The sequence below is a fragment of the Thunnus maccoyii genome, chromosome 21 (assembly GCF_910596095.1).
Source record: "Thunnus maccoyii chromosome 21, fThuMac1.1, whole genome shotgun sequence".
NCBI classification, from domain to species: domain Eukaryota; kingdom Metazoa; phylum Chordata; class Actinopteri; order Scombriformes; family Scombridae; genus Thunnus; species Thunnus maccoyii.
Window position 1 is genome coordinate 26,096,722 of NC_056553.1, and position 24,589 is coordinate 26,121,310.

At 39.6% G+C, this 24,589-nt stretch overlaps 1 protein-coding gene across 1 annotated transcript in view; it reads right to left on the reverse strand.

The window, feature by feature from the left end:
* The window catches only part of plppr5b (phospholipid phosphatase related 5b), a 173,678-nt gene that overhangs the window by 61,749 nt on the left and 87,340 nt on the right, over positions 1–24,589 (reverse strand). The window contains exon 4 of the mRNA XM_042399259.1: positions 13,274–13,406. Within this exon, the coding sequence (XP_042255193.1) occupies positions 13,274–13,406 (133 nt within the window). The remainder of the gene's footprint in view (positions 1–13,273; positions 13,407–24,589) is intronic.

Sequence of the window (24,589 nt, forward strand, 5' to 3'; positions counted from 1 at the left end):
TTCTGTTTACCATATCAGCATCCTGGTTTACCAATGTACTGAAAGTTTTTTTTAGATTTGATGATTTTTGTTGTCATATTTACTGTTCAGTAGTAGTGTAACATCACCTACTGTAGGCTGTAATATTCTCTCCTCTAGTATCTCATATTAGTCACGAAACTCACCCACAGATGGAATGGACAGGCAGCAATAACGCACCAAGAATCATAGCAACGTGCCAATAAAGGCAGTGAAGAAGAAGACTGCTATAAGTTAACATGGATGTATGAACAATGTATGATTTAAATCAGGTTTGCAAATTTTTTGAGCTGCAGATGATGTGTTTTGGTAAGAAACATTACATGTCAACATGCTGAACTGGAATAATGTTGAACCCTGCACACAAGGGGGGTCTGGAACAAAAATGAGAATGGGGCACAATCTTTGCTCATTATATCCCATGTAGTTTGTCAAAGTGGAAGACATGTGATGCAGCATCTGGGACCCCTCCTTCCTGACTTGTACAACGTGCTCTGTGACGTGGACTCATAAGAGCACAGGTCATGAAGCTCTGATTGGTCCATGTCCAACATGTAGTCTGCCATGTCTTTTGGCTGAGTCACAGCAGGAATTTATGACTCTATGGTCGCCTAATCTGACATGGTGACTGTTTCAAAAGACACTGAGAAAATAAGTTACAAAAGTTAGTGCTAAAAGGTAAGATAGAAGGGAGAAATAGTTAAGTGTTAAGTATCATACTGGTGGCATTTATTATTATCTAACGTGTAGCCTCTGAAAGCTCGAGAATGATTTTTGTGAGGATGCATGCAATGTTTCTTCCTGAGGGACTGGTGTTGAAAAGAAAAGGTCTTGACCAATAGTACTTGTCCAATTTAAAATTGTGTATAATAACAGTGCTGTGTGCTCCCAAAGGGCTGGCCTCACATCTTTTTAAACATTTCTGTTATGTGGATTTTGCATAATGTCACTGACAGAGGGGGGTGTGCATGAACTTCCTCAATGAGAAGTTCAACAAGCAAAGCTTTAAAATGCAGGACGGTAAAAACACACTGCCGAAGTTGAGTGTGTGAGAGCACCACGACCCTCGGCTGTGTTTCTAAATTTAATCTTTTCCAAACAGCATGGCCCTGTGAGTCATTATGCAAAGCAACGCTGGGCCTGGGTGAAAAGGGGAAGGCTGTAGAGCTGCGAGATGGCCAGACTCACATGATGATGCGTTACTCTGCGCTGCATTTACATCTGCTGTTCAGCAGATGTAAATGTGCAAGCGTACACAATGACGCGCATACATACACACGTGCACACACACACAGAAATACACACACATACAGCCCGAGCAAGCACATGGAATATGTCACGTGCAAATACTGGCACACTCTGACATTAGCAAAGAGAGGCAGAGACGCTAGAAAAACACAAAAGAGGAAATCTAAGAAGAGCTTCTGCATAAAAGCTGTAGGACGGAGCAAAGCATTCAGCATGTCACTGATACTGATCACACTATGTAACACAATTTAGGTTCCTGCGTAGTAAGTGTTATTTCCTAATTGCTTATGACTAAAAAATGTAGGAAAATGGCTATTATTCCCTTTAACCTTTGCTTTTGTGACATAGACAATGATGTTTTGAAATGCACCTATTTCCAGTGAGAAAATGAGTGAATTTGCACATTTTCATTCACATAAAGGCCGAAAAAAAACATATAAATTGAAATTAGCATGTATTTATACTACAGTTATATAAAAGTGATTACAAAAGATTAAAAAGTGAGTAGTTTTTTGAGATTTATATTGTAAATCACTTTCACAAATCAGCCCCCAAACATAGTCTCCCATCATAATATCCAGCGATTCACAAGATGTTTTTTTAACCCTGCCATTTACTATATTTCTGTACCATCCACAAACTGTGAAACCTTTGGACTAATGCTCTCTTATCCCTCCACACACAAATCCCTCCACACACAAGTCAAATCAACTGAGGAGGCCTTCGACTCCATATCTCAGAGTGAGGCAAACAACAGCGCACGGTCTCATGGGGCAGCTCGGCAGTACAAGCAAGACGTGATCACTCCATACAGCACAACAGAGTCTCTGCTGGATTCATTCATCTGTGCTTACTCACTGTGCCAACAAGCCTGCCAAAAGTCGTTATCAATAGTCATGGATCAAATGCACCGTAAAAAACACACGAGCAGACACACTGTATGTAATGAAATTTCTAGATTGTGTATTTTCAATAGTGCTTTGTAATTTGGGATAACTGCTGCTGCTAATGCTGCTGTAAAGAGGCACTAACAGCTCACCACAGACCCATTAGCTGATGTTGGTAAAGAGAGGTAAATGCTGCACCTTTTATGCAGTTTTCTTCAGTGAGATGTAAGCATTTATTTAAAGGGCAGAGCTACTTTTCTGCACCTCTCCCCCTTAACATTAAAAAGACAACTGCCCTCTGAGCTCACACACTGCATGCAGTACAAACTCTCTCAGTTAAAACAAGTGCCAGAGAGAAGCATCAGCACTTTCCTCTAATCTAAATTCTGCCTTTTTTGTAGTACTGTTCATTATTTATGTAAGCTCTAATAACATTATAGTCAGCAAACTAATGGCTGAGATCTCAGAACAACTATGACATCACTAAAAAGTCTAATGAGTCAGGAAACACCTGACCAGATGAGCAGGAGGTAAAAGAAAAGTGAGTGCAACTGTAATGTTCATAATTCCTCAGTGTACAGAAAACTGTGCTCTATAGTAAAGGTTGGGTGTCAGCAGCCTAAAGGTCTAAACACGCAAACATGACTGTAACATCCCTGCTTCAGATCAGCCAGGGAACTTTATTGGCATACCACACCCCTCTCTCTGCCACATCCTTACAAATCTTTTGCGTCATGTTCAGTTTTGGTGAATTTTGTTTAACACAAATTTGCGTGATTGATAGATAGCAAACCGTGTTGATGGTGCTGACCTTTCAAGAAACAAAGAGCCATAGAGAACAGAGGAGGCTATCGTAGCTTATTAGCTGTGTTGTGCCATCCACTTTTATGTAACCCACTTCGGTTGGAATAAAAAAAACGACGAGTCAAGTTTGCCAAGAGTTATAATACCGGAATCAATGGCCCCTATTACACAGCCCGTTCAAGGCGGGAACACTGCGCCTTTAATCCACCTCACTGTTCTGTATAAAAGGTGCGGACACGGAGTGGGGGGGCAGAGTTGCTCCGCCTATTAGCTGGCTACAGAGGTAGTCACAGAGCCGGATCAACTGTGTATATAAAAGGGACAGCCGGCAAGGCGGGACAGGGTGCTGACGCTGTTGTGTTAGCCATATTCAAACCAAATCAGGTGGTACAGTGTAAAGCTGCAGGGTTGTTTGTGCTTTAGAACGTAACCGCTGTGAAACTATCAGAAAATAACGTTTTATTGATCTGATTCACCGGCTTTCTCACTAGCAGCGCTCCCTCTCTTCATTCACCCTCTAGCTCACTCAACCACAGCTGTTCTCTCTCTCTCTCTTTTTCTCTCGTCTTTTTTAAAATGAGTCTGGAACCTGACAGAAAAGTGTAACTTTATTTTTAACTTTATCAAATGAAGAGAAATGTCCTCCCCTCGTCCTAGTGACGTCTTTGTCCTTTGCACTTGCGTCTCTTTCTCCCAGCGAGGATGTGAGAGAGATGCAAGGAACAGACGGACGAATTTAATTCACCGAACGAGACATCCTCACTCACTCCAGCACCATTTTGAGGAGAAGACAACTACTCATGATGCACATCACCTCAACTGTCAAATATGAGGAAGTCAACTACCAATATGTAGAAAAAATTAAGTAACAGTTTAAAAGGAAAACACTTGATACCTGATAACTGCTCCAATGTTGCATTATTTGATTATAGATCTATAGCAGCGTCTGGCTGTCACAGACTAAGACACAAATAGACAATTTAAATCTGTTAATTACAGCTGTAGACTACAGTATATGTTTAAATAAAATATTGCCTCTTTAGTTTGTGAAAGTGTGACATCCTTTTCAGGCTCAGGAGGCACCACCACTGTGTGGCTGTATATTTTGCCTGAATGAACTAAGATGTACTTGAAATGGAAAAGAAGGAGAAAAGAGGTCTTTTGGCTTACGAAGCAAAATAAACAGTTACAAGAGCGTCTTTATGATTCATTCATGATTCAGATTCTACACACGTAATATTTTTATTTTGTGAATAAATATTAATGGTGGTGGTGTTATCTTTCCTGCTTCCACAGGTAGTTTTCTTAATCTGCTATATTGCAATCATGTATATTAATATTACATTAAAGCTGTTTCGACAACAACCTGACTGTTCTTTACTTTCCCATCAGATCAGTTGACCAGTAAATAAACACATTCCGTTGAAGGGATGTTGCAGAGGATACACCTGTGCTTCCTCACTCTGAGCTCCTCCAGGAGTCTCTTGCTCCTCGTGTCCTCTGAAGTGCATTTAGGGGACTGGAACATCCTCGATGATTGCGGAAGATTGGAGATCAGTTTCCAGGTCACAGCCGGAGGAGCGAGGACGGGAAAGCATCCTGCAGCTTAAATACAGTAGGTCCAAACTGAAGCGAGAAGTGGCTCTTTAATTAGACTGCTTTTACACTTTGCCTTGTTTTCTCTTCCAAATAGGTTTGGAACCTGTCTGATGATCTGACTGCTCAGGTTTTTTGACCCGCCTGACTTCTTGCTAGAGATGCTGCCATGTTCCCAGATCTCAGCAGTGGTAAATAACTGGTAAATGTGAGAGTAGGAAAATAGTGTCATACACTAGCTCCATACGCATCCCACAACAGTTCACATCTTACTTTATGGGATACTGATGACTTTCACATGACTCATGTAACTCAAAAAGTCATGCAGGTTAGTTTCAAAAGGTTTTTTTTTTACCTTCTCTTGACTAGTTTTGACTCTTCTGAGAATTATACTGTCATACCATACAACTTCAACCTCTGCACGCATATGTATATACGCTGCTCACACATCCTCTCACCCTCTTTCAACTGACTGGGGAGGAAACAGAGAGAGCATACCTTCACTGCTAAGTGACCACAAATGGTTTGCTTTCACTCATAAAACCCCCAATTACACAACGTTCATTGCCAGCACTGTCAGGTGGAACATTAAAGTCAGTCCCAGCCAGCTCTGTATGTCATGCCAGTCATTAAAAATGGTTAGCTCTGATTGGGCAGGGTCTCTTGGCCAAGTCACAGCAAGAATTTGTGACTCGCTGATTGCCTGATTTGATACAGAGACAAATTATCCTGTAGTCTGATGCTGATATTTGATAATTAGAGAAATATTTTCAAAACCAAAAAGAAAGTCCAGTTTCTTTTGATTTGGTATTGTTAGTTGTTCCTGACAGTTTGTGCTGTAGGGCTAAATTGTTGTTGTAGTGGGACTAAATTAGCAGCAGGGGTGTAGCTGTGGGTGGACCTGGGCCCACCCACTTGGCACTCATGCCCACTCCATCAGACAGCTTCCTTTTTTGCTGGACCAATGAATCAGTGTCAATGAATACTTCAATTATTCAACTACATGACCAATAACAATAAAACAATTCTTGTTTCTTTCTTCTTGTTTACAATATGATGATGTTGATGCATCATTGTTGATGGTCAGATTGTATGAGTGGCAGTGCATTTCGCAAATGCCCGATTGCGAGCAGCCCCTCCTCTTTCATTCAGTGTTCAGCCTGCGCATTGCACAGAGGGACAGAGGCCTACTTTCTGCTAGCTAGTTGCTTTTAATGTAGGTTAAGATAAAAACCATGGAGAAACAAAGCAGTCACAAAAAGATGTCATGAGGAGCAGGAGGAAGAGAGCTCAAGTTCAGCCATCATTCTCAACCCAGACACCTACTTGTGCGCCAGTTTCTCCTTAACAAGTGCAAAGTAGTAACAACACATACGTGGCTGCTAATTCAGCAGCAACAAGCTGTGCTGTTGAAGGACTCTTTTCAACTGTCAGTCAGATAAAAACTGGCATCAGGGCATCAGTGGTGACATAGAGACTGAACTCTTTCTCCCTGCTCTCCTATGAAAGAGAACTGACCAACACCGTTGGACTATAATCACATAATTTCCGTGTTCAACACCAAGCCCCATCATCTCCTGCTATAATCATCAAAAGTAAGCTGATTTACAATTTCGGACTATAGTAGCCTATTGCCTATTTCAGTATTATTGTTAATTGGGAATAGTTTTTGTTGGTTGTACAACAGGATTTTATGATGATGTTTCTGTGTGTATTTTATTTGGCTGCCATGCCAGGCTATGTTCAAGTGTAATTTTTAATGTTACTGAGCATGTTGGTGCCGGTGTACCTCTATCCATACACTTGATTAATGATGCATGTTGCATCTGTCATCTATGTGTGTGAATATGTGGCTGCCATGCCAGGCTAAGCAATGCTGGTCAACAGTATATGCCACATAGAAGTGGTATATATAATCTGAAAGCTGGGAACCTGAAGATTAATTTGAGATTCAGCTCAGAACCGTGTGTGAAGTTTTTCTACTCATACATCTGTAATAAACATTGTGTTTTGGTTAGGTGCTTATTCAAATTTTGAAAGTTTATCGGGGCTTTGAACATTATGATTCACATGCTCTATTATGTCTAATAAGTTGTTGCAGTAATTTTTGGGTTGATACCATTTGTTTCACAGATTTGGTGCATAATTTAACTATTTTTGACTACTCCAAATTGACAAAAAATGGTCAAAAATCCCTCCAAAAGAACACATTAAGACACCAAGACCTTGGGGAACTCCATAGAAAAATTCATGCTGTGATTTGGTATCAAAAACATTTGACATTTGGAGATTTCTGTAAGAATTGCATTTTTCTGCAATTTGATGGTGAGCATTTCTGTTCTGGTAATTGCTCAGAAACCCCCTTATTGTCAATATACCTAGGAAAGCTATACATCCTATGAATGTCCTATGTCTCTACTTTGTGGTTGTAAAGTTTCATGAGGCTGTGATTATCCTAGAGGTCACAATAGGTCATTTTATACAGTGAGATCAAGTTTGAAAATGTGGTCTCACTACAATGAATTAGCTACTGTGGGGATTATCAAACATGAATACAATTGAGCTCATTGAATCCACAAGAGTCTCAGTTTTCCAGTCATACCCATTGTATGCTATTCCAAGGCTTTTTAGGGACCCCAGTATGCAGAAATATTCAAATACACCATTTTTAAAATAGGCGAAAATAACACATTTATACTGCATGCAAAAAACTGCATAGTTTTTGCCCAAAACTGCATGGGATTAGCATAAAGTGGTCATGTCTGTGAAGGGCAGACTAGTGGATACCCATAGAACCCATTTCATTCAGATATCTTGAGGTGAGCGGTCAAGGGACTCCTTTGCAAATGGCCATGCCACTTTTTCCCTCGCCAAAATTTAGCGTAACTTTGGAGCACTATTTAGCCCCCTTCCCAATAAGCTAGCATATTTGGTACCAATGGATGCCTCGGGTTGTCTAGTTTCATATGATACAGAATGATCACTCTAGCTTTAAAACTGAGCCCGCTACAGAATCTGAAAGACAGTAATGTCAGACGAGGGTGCCAGCGTCCTTGGGGAATTTAAGGGGTAAACTGTGGAAGTATAGTTGTAATGGCATATTTTGGTTAACATATGCGTTTCAGAACCTATTAAATATGATTAGTCTTGGATGGACTAGGCCCCCAGATTTTCTCTGTGCCCACCCACACTGTGATTTCTGCCTACACTACTGATTAGCATATATTTCTTTAATGGATGTTTCCTCTCACAGGGATGGGTTGATTTTTACTCTGGCACTTTATCACTGCTGAAGGAACAAAAGATACAAAGTAAAGTCGGCAGCTGAGGCCATTTATCCTCCCTCCTCTGCTTTGCAGGGAAAAGACGACTTTGACCAAAAGTCACCTCACAGTGCTCTTTAAAACTGACATCAATTAACACTAAAACATAAGCCTCATTCAGATACAACACTGTACTAATGTATAATACATGATAACCAATTCCAGTGAGTCTCTTAGGGATGAAAGGAGCTTTAGCTTGGAATGAGAGGCCTGTTAACATTAACAAGCAGCGTGAATGGCATGCTTGGTTGTGTAAATGCGAGGGTAAAGCTGGGCCACCAAGTGGATTCCCCCTCAGGGATCTAGGTAATAATCCTCTTCTGCAGTCTTATCTCCTGCTCTCACTTAAGCATAAGAGAAGAAGAGGAGAGGCTAACGCTCTGCTGCAATGTGTGTGTTTGAAAGAGAGAGTGTGTGTCTGTATGTGTGTTTAATCAGATGGTTGTCTGGGGGATTCTTTAGGCTTTGTATCTGCAGGAATATATGTATGGTTGAAAGCTGTACATAACTATACTGTTACTATATACATACATACTATACTGCATGCTGTGTAGAATGCTGTGTGTGTGTTTGATTCAGATAGTGTCCAGATCTGTGTGTGTGCAGCAACACAAGTGTAATGAGACAGAAAATTAGACAGAAAATGAGTGTTAGACTAAATGACATCTAAAAACATTCAGGGATGAAACCAGCATAACATGAAAGAACATCGTTAACTTGAGGTTTGCTTGTACAAATGTTCAGTAACTCTCTTAACTAAAAAACTTAAATTTGCTCATTCAGTCTTTATGAATGCCACTTTTCCATCAGTAGTTTATGAGATTTGATTGTTTTCATAGTTGATGCCACCAAATAGCTTTATAAGATTGCACTGTTGTTCTATTCACAAAAAATTTACAGGAATTTACACCACAGACCCTTATTAGTAGTGACATTAGGGGACCTGAAAATTTTACTACAGCTATCAACAAATCACAGAGCCATACTGTAAAAGAAATAACTAAGCATTGGTTTAACTTGAAGTTAGACATCAAAAACATGTTGCTTAAAGTAACAATCTCAAAGATCTCTGTTTCGTTCTCTTTGGCGGCACCTATGGCGATAAGCGGTAATTGCAGGTGTATTTTTGGACTCATCTAAACAGTGTTGCCTGTGTAACGTGAGTCAGTTGGCAGTTGGCATGCTTCACACATAAATGATTTGAAGAGCGAGTCTGTTGCATTAGCGCCGGCTTCACTAACTGTGCACCACTTGTGATTTTTCCCAGGAATATCACCACCAACACACCAACGCAGTTCATCATTATTCTGTCCTCCCCTGACGAGTGAGTGCCAAACTAGACAGATAGTTAACAGATGATCCAATAAAAACTTGAAGCTTGAATATGTTTAAGTTCTTTACTTAGTTTCTGTGTTTTTCCAGCTTTCTTTTCTCACTGAATCCTCTCTTTGTGAAACTGAAACAAAATATATAAACAAAATACATCTAATTACAATTACTGTAGTTGTCCATATGATTATTTGTTTCCTTTTATATTACAGGAATACTACAGGTAGGTATAAAGAAATAACACACAAAGATAAAACATTCTCTAGGATATTTCTATAGCAACCACATTGTCAAACTGTAAAAATATTCGAACAATGAAATGCAGTGTTTCCAGGTAGGCTATCCCAATTAAATTTGAAGTGGGCCTGACTAGCACCTGACTAGCACCTGACTAGCTAACCAGCCAAAGTACTTAGCTAGCTAAACAGCCTAGCATAAACAAGCAAGATACTAACTCTGCCCAACATATTTAAAGCTTTGGAGAAATAACTCGAAAGGGATACATTTGTTATTCAGCTATCATTAACATACAACAAAAGGAACAAAAGGAAACTGGTGCAATGAAATTAATGTAGCTTAATGACCACCAGAAGGATCTCAACACCATGAAATTATACCTGGATTTAGACAAATAATATTAACTACCAGCACAATAATACTGCAAATGCAAGGGCTTTCATCAGTGGGCCATAGGCTAAATCACCATTGTGTTACCTCATTCAGCAATAGATAATGAATTAACAGACATTTATTTAAATGAAGATCTTCCACATTATTACTTTAATTGAAGTGGTCCTTGACCAAAATGGGAGGTGGTCAATAGAATGTAAAAGTCATTTTGTGTCTGTCCTAAGAGAACCTAGTACTTAAACAATAAAACAATACTTAAATAAAACAATAAATATAGGAAAATTTGTGAATTAATTGGTAAGTGACTCAAACATGACACTGCAGAATAGATCTGTTCATTCGAGGTTGAAGTCCTTTGTGTTTCAGGTGGTGGTACGCAATAGGGGTGTGCCGGAATACAAATAAGCACAAATAGTGGGTTTTTTACGAATATTTGTTTCATACAAATATTTTAAAAATGATTTGTTTACTGGAACAAAAAAAAAAAAAAACATGTCAAATACCAGCACGCAGGGTAGTTTCATCCACCTGCTACTATTTGGACATCACTCCCAGAGTTGGGGGTGTTGAGATAAAGTTGAGCTACTGACACACGCAAAGTGCTCCAAAGGGACTCTCTATAACCTGTTGTTCCCCTTCTCCTGTACACAAAGTCAGGTTGTAAAAAATAGGCGATAAATGAAAAATGCAAAGCAAGAATCGCATTGGACACATTACACACTGTGCTGTCTCTGTGTTATGGGTGTATATATAGGTAGAGGTCTGTCTCTAAAGAGGCATTGAGTAAAGTTCAGTAGTCAGCACAGTCGTCTATGATCTGGGAGACTCCAGTTCGAGACCCAGTGTGTTGACCTCCTTCAAAAGGTAGTTCATTTATGAACAATTATTGTAACACCTTGACTTTCTAAAATTAAAAGCGTAATAAAAACAATTTAAGCCTCTTTCCACTTTTATTCAAATACAAATACAAATAATTTTGCTGCCAAATACAAAAAATGGGCCCTCTGCATATCCCTAGAATGCAATTAATCAAGAATACAGTAAATGAAGTAAAATACATACAAATAAATGTAATAAATGATGAGGCATTTGGAGATCACTGAAAAACCCTAGAATGAATGATGTAAAACGCACTGTAGTCTTTTAAAATCTACTTGGGTTTTTTTTTTTTTCACCATTGACTGAGAGGTTTTTGCTGTTGGGCAGGTTATGCTGTGTACTAATCAAAAAAAGGGTAAGTGGTCTCCATGACAACTGAGAAAACCAAAAAGGTTGTGTGTGTGTGTGTGTGTTTGTTTATTTGTTTTGTTTTTACTTAAATGTCTATTTTCAAGGTTAAGAATGAACTTTTACCCTCAGGGTTGGTATTGGGCTAACTACTGTGTGGAGCATACTAGTGCTAATGTGCATGTGTCATCACATATGTCCTGTTCTTGGTAGCATTAATAGAGTCTTCTGGAGGGGCCAAGTCTGAACATCCACCAATGTGTTTTCTATACCCACAGTAATCTTGTTAAGGATCATGGGAGTCTGGAGCGTATCCCAGTATGCATTATAGTACGTCTTGGACACGTCACCGGTCTGTTACAGACGTCACTCGTTTCAATTGACGTGGCAGTAGTGAAGGGGGTGGAATCATTTATCCAGGAGCAGCTGCAGTGCGCATCAACAACCACCAGTTGGCACATGTGAGCAGTCCAGATGCAGTCTCTCTGTCTCTCTACTGTAGGGGAGCCAATACAAAATGGCGACTTGTCTGTCTGTAACTTGCGTTCTGTGGACTTGTGAAACATCATCAGTTGCTGCCCAAGTACTGTTCCAATTCAAAGCATCTAGCCAAGTACAGTTCAAATAGCTAAATGTGTTCTTGCTCCATCCCTTTTATCTGAGCTGCATCAGGAGTTGACTTGTGTGGACTTGGGACAGAAAAGTATCCCAGAATGCATTTCACACCAAGCAGCACCAATGGCTGAGATTTTGAGCTAGGCTAAAAGCTGTTGTAATTTTCACTGTATGATTATAAATGTTAATTTATTAAGTTTTACTGTTTTTTTCAGGTGAGAAAGTAACCGTGTAGATTCCTAATATGTGGTCAGTTCATCCAAATAACGCACAGTGATGGTGGAGCTTTGATTGTTTTGTCACAGTACAGTCAGGTAGTTGTGTTGAAGCTGAGCTGGTGCTGCCAGCAAGTACACTTCTGTTCCAATTGTAGAATGACTGTACTGTGTCCTCCCGTCCTCGGAAGTTTGTACTCAAGAGTCGAACATCCTTAATCCAAACTAACTAGTACACAAGTCTGGTGTACTTGGTATTGAGAAAGGCTCTGACTCTTTGCAACCTAGGTTTTCAAGAATGAAGATTTCGTTTCAATGTAGACACACGTGGGGTCCCTGTTCTGTCTGGTTTGTGGAGCCATGCGTTGTCTAGTAAAAGAGTGATGAGGGAGATGAAGTCAAGTGACGTAATCCCTGTTTACAGTACGACTGAATATGATATAATGAACATAAACTGTCTGTTTATGAACCAACAGCAGTAAAAGTTTCATTCCTCATCATGTTGCACTGATGCACTGAAGGACTGAAGATGAGACCAGTTCAAGCCGTAAGTAATGGCACTGAGCTCTGGCGCCACACTCCTCAGAGGCTGCGGATTTAGTATCAACATATCAGTCCTGCTGCCTTCAGATGCTAGTTATACACTAATTAGACACCATACACCTAAATTATGCTGTGATTAGAAACCAAATAGGAGATCCTAATATACTATTAGACACCATTTTAGAGGATCATAGTCTAATTAGAAATCCAACACAATGCCATATCAGATCCAAAATATGCTACAGTTAGATGCTATCCTACCCATGCTAACAAATTATGCCATAATTAGACCTCACATTTAAGGCTACCAACATGGGCCTATCATAGCTTAATTAAACAACATGATATTAAACCATATATATATATTGATATATAACCAAACACACAGCAAACACAATAAGTATCTTAGTTAAGACATATGCATTCATTTTTACAGAAACACAATGAGTTATGTAAATGCATATATAGTAAAATTCTGTTAACAGGATTCAAGCACTCTGCTGCCACATAGCTATCTACAATTATCTAGTGGTGCCCCCACATTTACCACCACAACAGTACCGTAACACAGCGGTAAACCAGACAAATGGAATGAGTTACATCTGTACAGGAATGACTGACTGACTGACTGACTGACTGACTGACTGACTTACAGACAGACTCACATCTGCTGCCAGTTTAGAGTCCAATTCGCCTAACCTGCATGAAGTCTGAGAAACATAGATCCCAGTGAGTGTCTGTGAGGGTACCACAGTCATTCATAAAAATGCTGTTCTTCTAAAAGCATGAATACTATATGGGTTTGAGTTAGAAAACTTGACCTAACCATGTAACTTACCAAGGAAGCGAAAGGTCCTGCGCACCAGTGGGTTGAGGTAACAGCAGTCCCCCGTGGCCACCGTCTTCTCTGACCGGTCAAACTCTTTGGAAGTATACTGGACCAGGAACAGCACAGTCTCTGTTATTGTGATCTGGTAGAAATAAAGGCCAGAGACACAAAGAGAGAGAGAACTCAGATGAGCTGAGTGACTATTTATCTGTGAGTTGGAGCTGTTGTGTTGGCTATGCCATTTTCTCACACTCTGTCACACCGCCCAGAGCCTGTGTGACTGTGCTCTCAGTGGAGTCCATCTGCACAGACACAGCTGTGGAATACACAGGAACATATGGGAGAGAGGAAGTCAGTTCATGTTAATGTGAGAGAGACAGCAGAGGTGTGTGTGAGTGTGTGTGTGTGTGTGTGTGTGTGTGGGGGGGGGGGGGGAGTATTCTTTATGTGCTATCTGCCTCTAATTTGATTCCTTTTAAAGAGACTTTAAAGTCCTCAAAAGAGGAGCCACCTGGTGATCATGATAAATAAGGAAACATTTTCTAATTCATTCAGAACTTGTGCCTTTGCTGCTGGGAAGATTTCAGATTCCATAAATCCATCTTTAATGTAAAGTCATACTGGCAATCAATTTCTAACCTTTGCAATCTGACATTTCTCTATAAAGTTCTTGCTTTCAAGTGACAGAAGAAGATCTTGGTGTTGGAAAAATATATGACATACCAAAGCTTTGAAGATGTCTCTGCTTTAGAACTGTCAAATCTAAAGCTGCACCAGATAAATTTACATATAGTCACTGAGGAGAAACCAATAAATTTGAACCTCAAAATCTTTGGGTTACTTAATGTAATCCCTGGTTCTTTGATAACAGAGTGAGATGTTTCACAATAGGGAACCACCTCAGCAAGACCATCTACAGAGGCTCCAATGGCAACACATCTGTCAGTGACAGATAGGCTGAATTGTGCTCAGGGAATGCCCCCTCATATTGCCACAGTCGACCGACCCCTCTCAAATCATTCTAGACTGGTTTCTTTCCGTGTCTATGCAAGGAGGGAAGTGATGGTGAAACACCTCACTCTGTGAACAAACAACTAAGGATTGTGTTAAATAACCAAAAGTTCTTTCTTCCTTCCTTCCTTCGGTGTTTCACTATGGGAGATATAGACCACTCCCTGATTTCATATGTTTCCCAAAGCCATAAACAACGTTGAGCCGCCGGGTAATGACCGTGGTATGCTCGCCTCTAGCACTGCTTGTGCCAAGGATGGCCTCAGGACATCCAGCCTGTAAAACCTTACAAAACTAGAAAACAGGAGCTTTCGGCATGCACTCTTCATGAAGCGACAAACTAAAGGATGCTGCCCCACAGGCTTATCCCTGAAGCCCACATGACAAGCTGAGTGGCTGTTAAGTATACTTTAACTGTAGAAAAGGCCTTCCCATTATCTACGAATTCTTGCAGGAAACACAGCTGATCAACTACTGAACACTGAAAAGGAATTTGCACGAGTCGCACCACTGCTCAAAAAGCCGCCACTTACCACTTTAAAGCAAAGACTCTCCACCCTGGACTCTCCATACAGGGGGTACACATGATTATATTCTGATCTAATTTGTGCAACTGCAGTGAGCAAGTGCTGCCCTGGCGGTTGATGTACGCTACCACAGTAAGATGTTCCCAGTAAGCTAGCGTTAGCTTGGTTCTGAGGTAGTGGGGCATGTTCCCAGAGTGTGAAAGTCAACTTCCCGTACTGCGTATACCCTTTTTCTACCCCGTACTGCTTATTTGGAAGGTCCTGGCTCCAAACCAAAAAGATGGTGCAGTCCATGAACTACAACTCTGAGTTTCAAACCGGCTCCAATGAAACCAACAGGTGACGTCACACCTTGCTACGTCCATCTTTATATACAGGCTATAGTCACTGATGTGCTGTGCTTTATATACAACACAGACAGAAGGCACAGATGATACTTGTTAGTAGATCAATTAATTGTTGGCATGTCTCTTTTAATGAGAATTGTTGACATCCAGACTTATCCTTTCAGGTTTGGTTAGGTTTAAACACCAAAACTACTTGGTTAAGGTTAGAGAACAATTGTGCTCAGGGTTTATAGAAACAGCAGTGTCACATTCTGATGCTTAGTTGACCAGTCCATCCATGGCTGTCACATTACTTCCACATTTGCTCAGTCAGTCAAAAGTCATCATCCACCCGACCACTAAAGGCACTTGTCAGGTAAATGTAACAGTCAGCAGTCTTGCATGTCAATCTATTCTCTTGGGATGTCAAACCAAACTCAGCTCCAAAAAGTCTGAATTTGATAGGCTGAGGGATGCTCCTAAACATCTTGCCTTTCATTGTTTAATATTCCTGCAAAATAAACATCCACAATTATACACTTGGGTCCAGAAGGACTAGTAGCTGTTCAACCTTCATCTGGTTTGTATGTGTGTATTTGTGTTAACAAAATCACTGCAATGTCAATACGAGGCAGCTGCTGCACTTTCCTGCCAACAGCTCCACAGCTTGCCAGCCACATTACACCAGCTACTGTTCTCCATCAGACTGCAGCCACCAGCGACCTCAGACATTATGACAACCACCAGTACATCATTTACTGCAACGCCATCGGCTTCAACATCAAAACTGGTCAGTATTACCAGAGCCACAGACCTGACAGCAGTCCATCTGTGGCACAGCAGCTCTGTGGGTCCAGACGAGCCAGAAAATGATGGTGGTCTGATAGCAATTACAACCATACTTGTAACAATGAAAATAATAGTAAAAATATTAAAAGGACACATAAATTGACTTTTGTTGGGCCGGCTTCTGTCCATTAAAAATGATGTATCACTCTAACTAAACTGGATGAATGTTACTGTCCTGCTCTGTTTTGTCTTGATGTCTGCATGTTCTGTTCCCTCTATCATTGTTTATCTAAGACAATGCATACACAAATATTGCAACAATAAAAAAAATATTATTCACTCATCTTTATATTTTTGTTTCTATCATATCAAGGGTCAGTTGGCAAAGATGAGTGTGTGATGTAAGATCTTAGCTTGTAACTCAGTCTTTGCTGTTTGTCTTTTGCAGTTTGATTTCACTGTCAGCTGCCGAGTGCAAATAACCGCTGTACTCAAATTTCTATAACCAATTGTATTGCAATCTATACAGAAGGCTTTCATAATATATATATATTATATTGTCGTCAATGTATTTATTCCCGCAGCTTTTTGGGATGTGTAAAATAGCTACAGAACAGCCCATAGCTTCAAACGGAGTGCAGATTTAGCAGAATTACCCTTTCAACTTATGCGCTTTGTCCTGCTAATTACTGCTAGCAGCTATGTTTATAATTTAGTTTTTACCATAATTATTAGTTAATTAAGATAAGACATCAGATAAGACTAAACTTTATTTATCCCACGAAGGAAAATTTAGGCATTATAGCAGCAAGCCACAAGATAATTAATTGTTACGTACTAATCTATTTACTTTAATATTATTTTACATATATATGTATATGTATATGTATGTATGTATGTGTGTGTGTGTGTGTGTGTGTGTGTGTGTGTGTGTGTATATATATATATATATATATATATATATATATATATATATATATATATATATATATATATATATATATATTTTTTTTTTTTTTTTTTTTTTTTTTTTTTTTTTTTTTTCCTTATTTCTTCCCTTCAGAAATAAGAAAAATATTAACAATAAATTTCAGTTAAACTCTGAAGTGCTGGCTACAGGAAGATTTGTAGAATCCTGTCTACAAAGCCCTGATTGGGTCAGTTGTTTCTCCAACAGTGGACACAGTTAACACAATAGCAAAGCTCACTGAAATCATAGAAATCTGGAGCAAGGCTATATTTTTAATGATGTGATTAAGTCTAGATTTCACTTCAGAAATCGGTATTTTAGATTTCATAAATCTAATACATATCAATATAATACATAGCAATATACTGAGTGCACAAAACATCTTGAAAAAGACTTTCTCCTGAATTCCTGCAAACTGAACTATTTGATAAATTACCTGATATTCATAGACTTCCCAAAAGACATTATCAAACTGTGTAAATGTCCCTCACTAGAATACAACTAACTCCAGGAATCTCACAACCACAGGGAACCTTGTCTATGGATTTAATCCAACTGAATAACACATTACTTCTAGAAAAAAAACAAGGACTTTAACAGATCTGGAAACAGCACCATGATATTAAAAAAAAGAAAAAAGACTCACAGGAAAAGCAAAGCAAGTGAACTTCAAATATTGTTTGCACTTAAAACAGCAGTCCTGTAGACAACCTCATTTCAAACTAAATGAAAATCTATAAGCTAACCGGGAATAGCACCACTGAACGTCTGTTTGTCCTTTTGTCTTTATTCTCCATCGTGCCAAGACAGGGCAGGACTGAGGCAGTGGGGCAAAGAAGCAAAACAGCTTTGAATCAACAAATCATAATGAAAAAGGTCTGATTTCATTCTGTGGGCGGCCTCCCCGGCTTACAGCCATGCTGGACTGTCTGTCTGCTGAGCTTCTGCTGCTCAGTGATGAAATAACATAACTTCTTCATTTATGTAACACTTGGGTTTGCCAAAGATAAATTAGAACAAGGTTACATAAGAGGAGAAGAAAACAAAAACAAAATATCAGGCATGGAATAGAAAAAATGATACTACACCATAAAAAGCTGAATTTTCTACAGAAAATGCTGTCCTTGCTGTTGAAACATTTGAAACCGTTTCAGACCATGTCAATTTTCCTCCCCTGAAAACATAGCTTTTTCAAAACTTACCTCCAGAGTGTGCAAATGTGAAAACACCAGCTTAGTGTTGTAGTGTATACGGGGAAACTGAGCTTTGTAGAAACACTGTCATATCAGTGACAAAGCAGATGAGGGCAGTAGCATGGCATTTCATTGGAAGAGGAAGAAGAATCACAATGACAACAACAACGATGGCAGGTGGCTTTATGGGAGTGTTGTTCTCTTTATTGTTTACTTTGATAGATTGCTTTGAATTAAACCTAGCTACATACCACCTTTCTCTACCGAAACTGTCCTAATCTGCTCGCAATAAACAAAATATCAGGAAGTCCAGTGTTTCCTCTATATTCATTCAGAAAAATTCATCAAAATTATGAGCGACGCTGCTAAAATTTCAGACGATCATTAATATCAACGGGCTACTAATAATTTTCACTCACATAATGTGCGAGCACAATAACACCCTACGTCATTGTGAAATTGTTTTGAGTCATCCTCCCTCTCTTCGTTCTTCAAAGGACATCTACGTGAAAGGTACAAGAGTAGTGTAGCTCCGTTAAGGAATAGGGCAGTGTGTGTGTGCGTGTGTGTGTAAATGAGCGTGTGTGGTTTAGCGAGTGCAGAGAGCGAGCACCAGAAAAGTGACGTGAATGCGAGCAGATGAAAAGTTTAGCAGGAAGTTGTTAATCTGGCAGTAAATGTACAGTATAGACCACAGTGTGTCAATTAATACATTCTGCAGCTCCTCAAGACAAAGAAAATTCTCGTTTATCAAAAGAGGTTAGCTAACGCGTTAGCCTAACCTGACCAGGCTCACTTAAGGTGGACTGACTTTTAAGGTGGACCAGCAATTCTCATTTTAGTGTCAATCTCATCTGCTCTTTAACAGAGAACGGACAAATGTCTGGCTGATGAGTGTCTTGAGTGTCCCCCGAGGTGTCACTTGAAGCACGGAAAGGGTTTGGCATTCAGTATCAGAAGAAGTAATCATTGAAGGTGTCTGTAATCAGCTGTCATTTGTATTGAAAGCAATGAAAGCAGTTGAAGTCAGTTGAAGGTTATTAAGTTCAATGACTGTATATTTCAGTTGAAGTGAATGTGATGAAAACAGTTGAACTGTTGGTTGAAGTGTATTCAGTAAAATTTCAATTTTCATTTAAATACTATGGAATGAAAGAAGTTGAAATGTCTGTTGAGGATGAAGATGAAAACATTTTAAAAGTTTTTTGACATGTGACTGCTGGAAGCAGCTGAGAAAGATGAAAGCAGCTGATATATCAGTTGTAGAGAAAGAGATGAATGCATTTGAAATTTCAGTTGAGGCATAAATGATGAAAGTAGGTGAAATTTGTGTTGCAGTAAAGAGATGAAAGCAATTTAAATGTCACTTTAAGAGTAAGAGATGAATGCAGATGAAATGTGAATTAAGTCGCAGGGGGTGAATGTAATTGAAATGTCAGTAGAGGTGGGAGTGTCATTCGTTCTTCAACACAGTCACTTGAAAACTGCACCTGACATGTGATGGGTGAAAGCAGTTGAAGTGTCAGTAAATGTGTACAATAGGAAAACAAGTAGAATATCTGTTAAGGTGTACGTTAATGAGACAGCTTAATCAGTTTCCTGTTGCTCTGAAGGCCAAAATATAAAAGATGAGTTAAGTCCTATTATTCAAATCTGACATTGTGATAGATGACATGCTTGTCAACATTTTGATGGATATATTTAGTTTTAAGTGTACAAATTGTAGAAATAATAAGTGTTTGAAAAGACAAGTTAAAGAGCTGAGGCTTTGTAAAATGGCACCTTATAGCTATCTGAATATCAATACTATATGATACATGTCACTCTAAAGCTGCATTTGTTTCCATATTTTTCATCTTGTGATAAATTACAAATATCTTGATATTTTCATTAATTCTCATCTATATCAAAACTTAAGCTCACAGTACAGTATAAAGCAGTTTTATCAGGCTGATATCTCCTGGCATGGCCTTTCATACCTAAGAGGCATGTTTCCTTTCTGTCAGGTGGGTTTTAGGTTTCACTGCTGGTTAAAAAGGTCTTTTAAAGATCTGAGATATGGTGGCCATCCACATTCAACCAAGTCTTAAAGCTACAAAATACAACTTCACACACCGGCAGCTTCAAATACACAGCATGAGGTATGTGTGAAAAATTTGAACTCCTATACCCAAAAGACTGTCAAAGTAGTGAAAGTAAACTGCACTTACCAAGCTGACTCTTCTTCCATGATTTAAAGGAAGATGGGAAGGGAGAGGCAAACGATACATGATACTGGCAATATGAGCTTTTTCTGTGAGTTTTAACCTACTGCTCTTCTTGAAACTTTTCTTTAATCACCAATTCCTTTTAACTAAACTGCTCATTGCAAAAACTTTGGAACATTATTCACTGCAACATAAGAAGGAAAAGTTGTGAAATGCATGACAATTTTTCAGAAAAGCTACAGAAAATCGGGCTGCAATAATCACAACAAGCCTGAGTGAGGTTGCTGTGGGACTGCTAAAGACTCAACAAGGACAAGTTCACAGAAAAACAGTCGACTGCCTCGATAACAAGTGAGGTTATTTAAATAAAATGGAAATATACTAGTGTGTGTGTTTATGTGTGTGCATGCGTGTGTGTGAAGATTTAAAGTAGCATTTCTATTCTTCTTGCTGAAGACAGAAAGGATAGGAGTGTGGATTATGTTTTTGCAGAAAGCTTGATGAGAATTTGAATATTCATTACAAAAATTCTCATCGTCAATACTGTAAAATCAAGTCTGCTCCAATAAGATTACCAAATATCAGCCCAATAGTAGCCAATTTCAATGGGTATGGGGAACAGACTTTCTTAGAGAGCAAAGTTTGTAAGAACTTCTTAGAGGTCTAGGGTTCTCCAAATACAATTACAAATCTAAAATCATGTGTTCATTCATCTGGCCAATATAAGTCTGTGAAGATACACTCTCTGATTACGTTACAGGAACCAACTTCACTCCTGAATCCAAAAAATTCTTCTACTAAACTGTGTTTAACTTCAAAAGATTATTATAAGACAATCTAAATACACATTAATTGACTCCATGTAATATATAACATTTGTAAAATACTTTTCGAGGTTGAGAATCATGTTGAATTCTAGGGTGAAACTTCTAATAATAAGATATAGTGACACACACAACTTGTGTAAAACCTGGCCAGTGATTAGAATCATCAGTTCAGTTTACAGGCTTAAACAAGTACAGTATTGATTTGTTCTACAATAACTATGTAGCCTAATCAATGACATGGCATCATATTAGCAGTGGACAACGGTGAAAGGGCCAGCTCTGACTTGTCAAACTGATACATCAGTCTAAAGATACATGCATTGTTTCATTCATCCAGACTGATTTCTGAAAGAAACGATGGACTTATAGAACCATCAAGGTTTGATCAGTAAGGCATGGCGTGTTAAGTGGCTGTGTCTAAAAAGGAAAGGCGTGTTAGCTGCCATAACTAGAATCTATTTTGGAGTTGCCAATGGAAACCTGTGTGAAGTCAGTGCATGTTGAGCTCAGTCGAGCAGTAAAAACAGTGCTTTTACTCATCAAATTAAAGGTATAGTGGATTTACCAAGCCTTGGAGAAAGAAGGGCTTGACAGTATGTTTGCAGTACATGGAGAGAGTTGATAACCCCTGTGTAGCTGTGTCAGCAGCTCTCTGCAGGAACAGAGCCACATGGGTCTATTTCAGAAGGATAAAGCAGCGATGGTCAGACTGCAGGGCTGGACTGACACCGCTGGCTAAAGCTTATTGTGTTCTCAGTAAGCTGCCATGACCAGAGGCCCACAATAGGACATGATAAACACTATTGTGGCTGCTTGTCTCCAGGATGTGCCCCATGCCCTTGTGTCTTCTGAGCCCAGAGTTGTGCTCCCAGCACTTGGCCGATTTCACACTCAGTGCACTGAGGGATTAATCTTTAATTTACAGGTTCCCCCCATCGGGATTTGTACCAACAACCTCCCGACCTTGCCCGGTCTGAATGTTTCCACCTGGCTGCACACCCAGGCGCATCAAGTCCTGTCAGCGGATACAGCAGAGCGCGTCCAAGCATGCGTGCCACTGTGCACATGCGCCCATCAGTGTGTGTGGTCCCAAAGCGTACTGAAGCCCGGAGCTGAAACCCATAGAGCTGCTAGGCACTCAGGCGTTGCCACAGTGATTTATTCAGGTCGACTGGTGAAGAGGGCACACGAGGTAGAGGAGAGGAGGACTAATGCCAAAAACTTCAACTAAACTTGCAAATACATGTTTTCTTTGCAAATATTTTTACTTTTAAATAATTTCATGTAGAGATAATGTCATCATCCAGAACTGTGATATTTTCAGGGAGGGAAAATCTCTGCAACAACATTCAGTGACACTGGAATGGCCAGCTGAGACTGATTAAACTTTCTTGTATTTTGGCATGTACTTAGTTTTTATTGATCCTGTGACCCACAGCCACACTAACCCATCAGGGGGCATCAGGGCAAAGATGAACACTTACATATTGTGTCTGTAATTGTTAGTAATCAGTAATTTGTTTGTGGTAACCTGACTATACCTATTATTATTATTTAGTAAAATCCTCCATGTAAGCACAATACACTGAAACAATAAAGTCCTTACAAGTACATTTTAACCTGGGGCCCTTCTACAATTAGGGGTGTCAAGAGTAGGTATTGTTGCCTTAAAGCTCCTATCACTGCAGTTTATACTGTGTTTTAGTGGTGCATACAATATTAATAAACATATTTGGAAGTAATATAATTACCATAAACTAACTGCCACACTGTGAACCTGAACTCTTCAGGGGCTCTGAGGGTCTGGGAGCCCTTGGACAGTTGCTCATCAAACCTTTCTGCAATTGAAGCATCTGATTTCAATTCACATAATGTCTCCTGCCAGCAGTTAATGAAGTAGTTTCAGTTCAACTTAACGGTAGCAGATCAGAACACGTTCACACAATTCAGTTTTAAAACGGTCATGTTGGTCGAGCACGACATTTCAACCCAACCAACACACAGTGCTAACTAAACCACCAAGAGCATCCCAGTGGTCCCCTAACATTAGAGCATCTAACCAGAGTACTCAAGTCACAAGGAGTCAGCACTTACCACAAACCCATTCAATACACTAAGATCTCTGCTGGTACACCCTAAAGACAGGACCTCCCCCAAGAGGAAGACTGGAGTGGTGTTTGACATCATCATGACATCACATGTGAAAGCTTTGGGGAACACTACATCAGTGAAACAGCAACAACTCTGAACAAGAGAATGAATGAACAGCAGAAACAGACATCATCTGTGAACACCAGACCAAAACATCTCACAGCATCCACTGAGACAAGGTCAAAGGTCATCAAGCAGGAGTCAGTGGACAACCAGATAAAGATCAAGGAGGACATTCACATCTGACACCATCTCCATCCATATACATCCACCTGTTATCATGCAGCCAAAGATCCAACAAGAAGGCCATGTGATCATGATACATGATGACTGGGTAAATTCCATCTCCTGAGGAGGACTATGAGATGTATTTGAAAGCTCTAGTAAGTTGGCCTTGAATTCAGTTTATCTTGTCAAAGAATTTAAGTATGAGGACTTATTAGAGACACTACGTAGAAGCATTTCACATCACAACCAACAGCAGCTTATCAGTGACAGTCAAAAGTTCCTCTAAGGGTTGAGTTTCATGGTGCAAGCAGCTGCAATGTATTGCATTCTACTGAAGCCACAGAGGCATACCAAATCCCCAAGTCTCCTCGTCCTCCTCTTCCCCTTCTGAAGAAGAGCTCAATAAGAACCCTCAGGCCTCTATGCAGCTGACAGTTCTCAGAATCTAGGTCACAGACACTCTACATAGATGGTCCAACCATGCAAACCTCCTCCTTCACACTGGCTTAAAATGGGACAATGGTTAATACCATGATACAACAGAGACAAAGAAGAAACTCTCATGTCATCTGAATATACTGAAGTTGTTCCTGCTTGAATGTGACAAAACCCTCTGCTGATTTTCAATTTTTTCAAATTCATCATTTAAATTAAAAACCTCCTGCAGATGTTCCAAATTAAAAGCCTCACAGGAACAGAGCAGGAGATTAAGGTGGCTGGGTGCCCTTAATGTGAAACATCTATGCAAGAAGTGTCAAGTCAAGTTTTGTCAAAATCGAAGTGAGTGGAAATAATTAGTGAATCAGTGATGATTAGTGATTATTTCAGAGCAGCAGAGCGGTGAGTATGCCAGGACTCTGTTGTACTGATGGAAGTAGCGCTGCGGAAATGGAAATTATGAATTAATCAAGATAATTAATTGATCAAGATTACAGGTAAACATGAAGGAAGTGCTGAGTATGTATATAGCAAACATTAATAACAGGAGCAAATTTAAAATGTATAAGAAGTTAGAAACATAGGCCCGTTTCGCTACAGTTGAGTCTTAGCTGACAGCACTATCTAAATTTACAGTGCATGAACAACTCTTTGTCAA